Source organism: Symphalangus syndactylus, chromosome 4 (genome assembly GCF_028878055.3).
Source record: "Symphalangus syndactylus isolate Jambi chromosome 4, NHGRI_mSymSyn1-v2.1_pri, whole genome shotgun sequence".
Lineage (NCBI taxonomy): Eukaryota > Metazoa > Chordata > Mammalia > Primates > Hylobatidae > Symphalangus > Symphalangus syndactylus.
Window position 1 is genome coordinate 46,620,593 of NC_072426.2, and position 8,864 is coordinate 46,629,456.

General features: G+C 47.6%; 1 protein-coding gene across 4 annotated transcripts in view; it reads right to left on the reverse strand.

Moving 5' to 3' along the window:
• Nucleotides 1-2,002, reverse strand: part of SPOCK2 (SPARC (osteonectin), cwcv and kazal like domains proteoglycan 2) — a 29,807-nt gene extending 27,805 nt beyond the window's left edge. The window contains exons 1-2 of one of the 4 annotated variants that reach the window (XM_055274617.2): nt 1,868-1,981; nt 1,021-1,494 (exon numbers count right to left, since the gene is read on the reverse strand). In XM_055274617.2, coding sequence (XP_055130592.1) covers nt 1,021-1,209 — 189 coding nt within the window. In that variant the 5' untranslated portion in view covers nt 1,210-1,494; nt 1,868-1,981. The other 3 variants (XM_055274619.2, XM_055274618.2, XM_063637208.1) reach the window with 3 other exon arrangements.
• Nucleotides 2,003-8,864: the final 6,862 nt, after the last annotated feature.

Genomic DNA, 8,864 nt, shown 5'->3' on the forward strand with positions numbered 1-8,864 from the left:
CTCGATCTCGGGGTCCAGCCACACCCTCTGCCCGCCCTGCCTCACCCCCTGCTTCCCCAACCCCCAACCCGGCCCGGCCGGGAGGAAGGAGCCAGCCCCGCCGGGCCGCCGCCTGCGACTTCCCCTCTGATCCACAGGTGCCGGTAAACAAAAGTGCCGCAGCCGCCCCCCGCCCCCACCCCGCGGAGTTCGGCCCAAGGTTACGTCGGGGTTCGGGCGGCGCCCGCCGGGGGCCCCAGACCCAGCCTCTGGGCTCTCCCCGGCTTCTCAAGCCCACCGGGCCAGGAGCCTTCCTCCGGCTCCGAGCTGCTCCCCTTGCTCCAGGCTGGGTTCCCCGCTGAAAGGTTGGTACAGGAAAACCAGCCTGGGTCCTCGCGCGCCCTTCTGCACGGGGACCCCAGCCCACCCTCCCCCTTACGGACATGCCTTCCACCATCTCGCCTAGGAAGGCTGCTGGGACCCCAGACCCAGAGCCCCGGCCACACTCCCGTCCCATGCTGTCCCCCTCCCGCAAAGCCCACGGTGGGAACAGAGGGCACCGCACGAGCCGATGCCACCCTCACTGCCGGCCCCACCCAGACCTGCCGGTGCTGCAGTGCCCCGTATGTGCAGCCTGCAGTATCCCAGCGGCTGGGGCAGGCCCGGGGGCGGCTCACACAACGCAGCTGGGGAGCGGGTCGGGGTCCAGCCGCAGCCAGAGTCTGGGTCCCCCCAGTCCCGCACCCCTTCCCACTCCCGGCCCGCAGGGGAGACCCCGGAGCGCGCGCCCCCGGAGCGTCGGGCGGGTGTGGGGCCAGGGGTCCCGGGGCTGGGGGGGTCCCAGGGCCGCCGGCCCGGGCCGCAGGGACAGGGGAGGGGCGCCGGGCTGTGACCCCCAGTACTGTTTACTCTCCGTGTAATTAGCCGGCCGGGCTGCGGAGCCTCGGGCTGCGACGTGCGGCGGCCGCTCCCGCAGACCCCGGAGCTCAATCCCCGAACCCGCAATCCCGGGTCTCTGCCTTGGCGGCCCTGCGAACTCACGTCTCGGAAGCGGTTCCAGTGCTTGATCTTGCCGCTGTACTGCGAGATGGACGACAGCCATTGCTCGTCCTCCATGAAATTGCCGGGGGTCTCGCCCTCCTTGAGCCCCTTGGCGTCGCCTTCGGCCAGGGCTGCCGCGGCCAAGAGCAGCAGCGGCAGCACTAGCCGCCCGCAGCCCGGGGCGCGCATAGTGGTCCGGGTTCGACCTGGGGGGTCTTGACTTCTGCAGTATTTTAATGTCCTTCCTCCCACCCCGCTGCTGGCGAAGCGCACGCGGCTATCCTCAGCTCTCCTCCCTCGGTCTGCCTCCGGTGACTGGCGGAGAGTGGGTCGCGGCTGAAATGTGACCTGGTTAGGAGATGCACTTGTCTGAAAAAGCCCAGTACTGGACGCGGAGAGGGAGAGAGAATCAGAGAGGCTGCGCCAGCAGGGGCTGTAACTGTAGCATCAGCATCACGTTTGACATCATCATACCTGGTTTAAAAAAAAAAAAAAAAGGAGTGGGTAGATTTCAAAGCGAAGCGCTCTCTGGATGAGAGCGCCAAACGCCAGCCAGCCGCAGCGGGGCCCAGCCCCGCCTGGCACACAGGGAGTTGCAGACCAAGAAATCAGAATCCCGAAATGTCCCTGAGCTCCCTCCAAGGATGGAGAGCAAGAAGGGCCCCAGGATCTCCCCGGGGAAGATGGGATGGGGGAGAGGGCGCAAAACTCTCCGGTTACAAAGCCAGCCAGGCTCAGGTGTCGGAAAGGGAATTTGGCCAGACACTGTTTTTCTCCCCTTGCCTCCCACCCAGAGGGGCCTGCGCCACAGCCCTGACAGCTGGCTTCCTGCGAGTTATGGCTCTACCGTAATGGGTGGCTTCGTTAAGACAAAAGCCGTATAACAACTGGCTGCTCAGAACCATTGCTCCCCAGCGGCACCGCGTTGCGCAAGGCAAGGCCTGAGCACTGAGTGGCTGGTGAAACAGAGGCAGATGTCCTCCTCCCCAGGCAGCTGTTTAGGGGCTGTCACCCTTTTTGTTAGCTCTTCCCAGGACAACCCTAAAAGGCAAATGTCTGACCATTTCATCTGCCTTGGAGGCTGCAAATTTGGAAAAGGCACATTTGCTTATGGTTTTTTGACTTCAAGTTAGTTTGAATAAGCCACTGGGGAAGCCGGGGAGTGGGGGGCTGGGGTGGGGTGCTGGTTTTGAGGTGTTTCGGGTTTTGTTGAAACTGTGACCCTCCTTATTGGCTGTAGATTTAAATGTTGACATACCAGCGGGGAAGGCTGGAGGCTGGCCACAGTCCCAAGATCACAGCAGAAATGGGGAGAGGTTTACATTACAAATACATTAAAGAGGAAACATCATCTGATGGGACAAAACCTAGTGAACTTTTGGGACCCAAGCCTTAGATTGTGTTTTTACAAAAAGACTTAGCTGCTGTGATCTAAAAATAAAATAAAATAAAATTTTAAAAGGCAACGAAAAACATGATCTTAATCAGTAGGAAAAAACATAGCTTACGAGGTTCCTTGTCACCCTGAATCTGGCCTGTCTGGGAACTCTGAATGCCTCAGTGGCTCAGGCTGGAGTCTCGTTGGGAAAACAGAAAACAATAGCTCCCTTTCCGTGTTTTCTTATTTCCTTTGCCGTTGGATTTAGTGGTGGTGCTGCAGTGAGGCCCTGGCCATTGACGTCTTCATCTCACAGTAATAAAGCATTCTTCCTGGGTGTGTCCTGGCGCTGTACAGTGGGAGAGCACGGCTTGCTGTCGTGGAGACTAGGGGACAGAATCCCACTTACTGGCTGGATTCTTGAGCAATTACCTATTTTCTATCTAAAATTAATGGTAATACCACCATTAAAATTGCTGTAAAGTGCAAGCAAAATTACATACTAAGTGTCTGGGCATAATGGGCATTTTTTAAAAAGTTAGTCTTCCCCCTGGTTGGGAAGAGAAGGCTACGGTGTCCCATAGTTCTGAAGATTTATCAAAATTTGCCATCTTTTCCACCATCTCAATCCTACAATCCTAGTTTGTTTTTTTTTTTGTTTTTTGTTTTTTAGCAAAGCTAGCTATTTATCTCTAAGGCACTTAGGAAATAGGTACCAGATCCCACGGCTCTCCCATTCCTGTGCTTCTTAGGGGCTTCCAGAGTTACCCAAGTTGCTGAATAAAGAGTTTGGAAAGGTGCTGTCAAGATGCCCATCAATATGACAATAGCTGTCTCCAGACTCTGAGGGTCAAAATGGCTCCCGCAGTCCCAGGTAGCTTCTCCAGTGGGACTTGCCTTCTGTAGCACCTTCAAGCTGGGTCAATACTAGTCCTGTGTCGAAAGCTAATCAACAACATTCCAGTCCCATTAGTGAAGCCAATGGTAATGCTATTTAGGAAGAAGAACCCAAATTTCCAGATGACGTGTAAAACTTGTAGGAAATGGCCAATAGTTTTAGTTTACAAAGAAGAAAACAAGGGCCAGGTGTGCTGACTCACACCTGTAATCCCAGCACTTTAGGAGGCCAAGAGGCAGGAGGATGGCTTGAGCCTAGGAGTTCTAGACCAGTGTGGGCAACATAGCGAGACCCTATCTCTATATAAAATTTAAAAAATGAGCCAGGTTGCACATGCCTGTAGTCCCAGCTACTCAGAGGCTGAGGCGAGAGGATTGCTTGAGCCTGGGAGTTAAGGCTGCACTGGGACGGGCTAGCATCATGCCACTGCACTCCAGCTGGAGAAACAGAGTGAGACTATTTCTCAAAAGAAAACAGAAAAGAAGAAAAAGAAAAGTTTTCCAATTTTTTTTTTTTTTTTTTGAGACGGAGTTTCGCTCTGTCGCCCAGGCTGGAGTGCAGTGGTGCAATCTCGGCTCATTGCAACCTCCGCCTCCCAAGTTTAAGCGATTCTCTTGCCTCAGCCTCCCGAGTACCTGGCATTACAGGTGACTGCCCCCATGCTCAGCTTATTTTTGTATTTTTAGTAGAAATGGGGTTTCACCATGTTGGCCAAGCTGGTCTTGAACTCCTAGCTTCAGGTGATCCTCCCTCCTCAGCCTCCCAAAGTGCTGGGATTACAAGCATGAGCCACTGCACCCGGCTTGGTTTTCCTAATGTTTGAAAGAATTACTGGCAGGTTAGCCTTTTCAAGACAATGGTCCCAAACATGAGGAGCTGCTAGGTGTATGTATTAAGTGGTATATGTATTTTACACATTTTTCTGTTTGCACTTAATATTTAGCAATTCTAAAATGGAGAAGAAAAACCTTAGTTTCCTAATAAGAAACCCAAATTGAATACATCGAGTTTCACTCTTGTTGCCCAGGCTGGAGTGCAATGGCACGATCTCAGCTCACTACAACCTCTGCCTCCCAGGTTCAAAAGCAAATCTCCTGCCTCAGCCTCCCGAGTAGCTGGGATTACAGGCACGCGCCACCACACCCGGCTAATTTTGTATTTTTAGTAGAGATGGGGTTTCTCCATGTTGGTCTGGCTGGTCTCAAACTGATCTCATGTGATCCATCCGCCTCGGCCTCTCAAAGTGCTGGAATTACCAGCATGAGCCACTGTGCCTGGCCTGAATATATCTTAAAACCCATTTAATTCCATTTTTAGATGACCCCACAAGCACAAAAAGATGAACACACAAAGATCCAAAATTGTTCATAATAGCCCATCCTACAAACCAATTCAATGTCCATTAGCCAGGAACGACCTAATTAAAGGATAAAACATACCTATAACAGACTATTGTGCAGATATTAAAAATAATGATGTAGATCTTTATCTATTAAAGACCAATGTGATCCACTATGTATTGCCGGGTGAGAAAAGCTCGTTATATAAGATCATATATAATAGGATCCCATTTGGAAGTACAGTACAGTATAGCAATTCTCAAACTTTCTGGTGTCAGGAGCCCTTAACACTAAAAAATTATTGAGGACCCCAAAGAACTTTTGTTTATGTGAGTTATATATATAGTGATATTTACTGTATTTGAAAATCAAATTAGGAATTAAAATTTTTTATTTTAAAATAATAAATGTACCCATTTCATATTAACAGAATATTTTATGAAAAACAACCATCTCTACCCCTCCCCCAAATTAGTAAGAGAGTGGCACTGTTTTACAGTTTTACAAATCTCTTTAGTGTCTGGCCAGAAGACAGAGTCTCGCAAAAGCTTCTGCATTATATATAGCAAGTGTACCCGTTGCTGGGGCTGCCGTAACAAAGTACCACAGACTGGGTGGCTTCAACAACAGACAATTATTTTCTCACAGTTCTGGAGGCTCAGAGTTCAAGATCAAACTGTTGGTGGGTGTGGTTTCTCCTGAGCCCTCTCTTCTTGGCCTGCAGGATGGCCGCCTTCTTGCTGTGTCCTCGTTTCCTCTGTGCACACACTAGTCTGGTGTCTCTGTATGTCCAAATTCCCTCTTCTTATAAAGACACCAGACAGATTGCATTAGGGCCAACCCTAACAGCCTCACTTCAACCTAATCACCCCACTAAAAGCCCAATCCCCAAATAAACAGTCACATTCTGAGTTACTGGGAGTTAGAGCTTCAACATGTAGATTTTGGGTGGTCATGACTCAGCAGCAGGTATAAATGAAAATAGCTAGTAAGAGCACAGTAGAAGCACTGGCAGCAAACTGAGCTAATCTCTGAAAACACATATATTTATACCCTAAATCTATCAATTTACAATATTCTAGAAAACAAAAGTACACACACACACATTCTACTAATCATCAGAGTGATGTCACCATGTCACAGAGCCTCTGGAAAACTCCACTGAACACTCGTGAGAGAATGAGTTAAAAAGGCACATAGCACCTTAGTATTCTTATGAAAACAGTTTGGACCTCCTCATAGACATCCCCTAAAAGGTTCCTGGGGACTCCTAGAAGTCCCAAGTCCACACTTTGAGAGCTGCTGGTACAATCTATATGACTTAAGGCAATTTTCTTTTCCCTTTTTTTTTTGAGACAGTGTTTCACTCACTGTCACCCAGGCTGGAGTGCAGTGATGTAATCATGGCTCACTACAGCCTTGCCCTCCTGGGCTCAATTGATCCCACTTCAGCCTCTGAAGTAGCTGGGACTACAGTCACATGCCACTATGCCTGGCTAATTTTCTTTTGTACTTTTATTTTGGTAGAGACAGTGTCTCACCATGTTGCCCAGCCTGGTCTTGAACTCCTGGGCTTAAGCAATCCTCTTGCCTCCCAAAGTGCTAGGATTACAGGTGTGAGCCACTGCCCCCAACTTTAAGGAAAATTTCTTAACCTTGTTAAGCCTCAGTTTGTAAAATGGGGACAATGTTACCTACTTAAGTGGGCTATTGTAAAGATTGAATTAATGTACAAAAAAATAACAAATGTGAACACTCCACTAATGTGAACATTTTCTTAACTTCTCATATCTTATATATGTCTAAATGTATAGGGAGTAGTTACCTCTGGAAGCTAAAATTTATTTTCATTTATTATTATTTTTTTTTTTGTAGAGACAGGGTCTTGCTAGTTTGCCGATGCTGGTCTTGGACTCCTGGCCTCAAGCGAACCTCTGGTTTCAGCCTCCAATTTAAATTGAAGTATAACACACACTGACAAAAGCACAAAGCATAAACTTGATTATTTTTCATAAAGTAAACTTGTCTTCGTTTAAAAGGACATTTTACAAAAAAAAAAAAAAAAGCTATTAATAAAAACCATAACGGCAGCCACCTTCCTCACTTCTAGCAGCAAGAGCTTGAACATTCATGCTCCCTATGGTATCAAGATGGAAGCTGACAGGTGTTCCATTGACTCAACTCAATACACCTCTAGTGCCACTGGGTTCCCTTGAGCTCCAGGACAGTGAGCTCCAGCACAGCACAAGGGCAAATAGGAACCAAATCTGAATTATTACGATGCGGGATTCTACTCAATGCCCAGTTTTGGAAACTCTAGAGCTTGCTTTAAAAATAATCATTATAAGAAACATTTACAATGTGTCTAAAATAAAAATTACTCTCCATAACAAAGTTCCATGTATAACATCACAGATTCTGTGAAGTAGCAAGTGAGACATTTTTTTCCCTCTTCCTCTTAGAGGAATTGAGGGTGAAGTCAGTGCCTCAAAAGCTGGCTGGAGCAGTGTTAGGTACAATGAACTATTTCAGTGTACAATGAATTACAAAACGGTAATATGAAGGAAGGTTTGATTGTAAGCACAGCAGCAGCAAATCCTCCAACATTTACTCCATTATCATTTGGTGAGAGGGGAACCCTAACTCTAACCCTTTTACTGTTGTTGCTCTCCACCATTTTGCTTTTTCATAAAAGTTCTACATCAAAACTGTTACTCCCTCTTGCACAACAGCACTGAAAACTGTATTTCCTTAGAGCTACACTGTCCCCAAAACTGGAATACAGACTTCATGAAAGAACATTTTACCTCTGCCTACCACAGCATGCGAAAAAAAAGGAATTTTTTAAAATTTAAATTTTAAAAATTTTCCAATTCTACCAATACCTTCCAACTTACAAAACTCTAGAGAACACAGAAATACACAAACACACATTCCATTAACCACCAGAGTGATTATGCTGTCGCAATATAGAGCCTCTGGAAAACTCCACTGTATAACTGGTGAGAGAAAGAGAGAGAAAAAGGCAAACAAATTGAGAAGAATTACTTAACAAGACATAGGGAAGAGTAATCACTAAATCCTCAATAACACAATTTCCAATTCTATTTAGAATTTGGTATTTGGGCCCAGTGTGGTAGCTCACAGCAGTAATCCTAACACTTTGGGAGGCCAAGGCAGGCAGATATCTTGAGCCCAGGAGTTCGAGATCAGCCTGGGCAACACAGTGAGATCCCATCTCTACAAAAATTTTTTTTAAAAAAGTAGCCAGGCATGGTGGTGCATGCCTGTAGTCCCAGCTGCTCGGTAGGCTGAGGTGGGAGGATAGCTTGAGCCCAAGAGGTCAAGGCTGCAGTGAGCCGTGATTGCGCCACTGCACTCCAGACCGGGTGACAGAGTGAGACCCTGTCTCAAAAAAAAAAAAAAAAAAAAGAATTTTGGTATTCAATAAAGCTAAATTTTCCAAAGACAAAAAACTTAAAAAAAAAAGTTTCCTATAAACGTTAAGTCATAAGTCAGACACTCAAAAGAAGTGACATTTACTTCCTGGCTGAGGTTGCCCAGTGGCTTGTCAGAAAGAAACCAATGAGAGAGAGGCACATCAAGATGAGATGGGGCATTAACTCCACAGTCAGCTTCAGAATTCAGCACTGTCCCTGGAGCACTCATTCCCAAGTGCCATCTAAGAACAATCTGAGGTGAGGTAAAATCTCAATTTGTATAGAAAATGAAAATCCGTAGAAAGAGGAGGCCTTCTGGGAAAAAAATCAACCTTGCGGCCGGGCGCGGTGGCTCATGCCTGCAATCCCAGCACTTTGGGAGGCCGAGATGGGCGGATCACGAGGTCAGGAGATCGAGACCATCCTGACTAACAAGGTGAAACCCCATCTCTACTAAAAATACAAAAAAAAAAAAAAAAATTAGCCGGGTGCGGTGGCGGGCGCCTGTAGTCCCAGCTACTCGGGAGGCTGAGGCAGGAGAATGGTGTGAACCCGGGAGGCGGAGCTTGCAGTGAGCAAAGATCGTGCCACCGCACTCCAGCCTGGGAGACAGAGCGAGACTCTGTCTCAAAAAAAAAAAAAAAAAAAAAAATCAACCTTGCAGGTACTAATACGTAATTCCTCGATGAATGATCCAGCTATGCTGGTAAATGAGGGCAACATTGTATCCCAACATAGGAAGGGGTCAAATTCAAACTATGTGAACTATGTGATCATACTAACAGAAA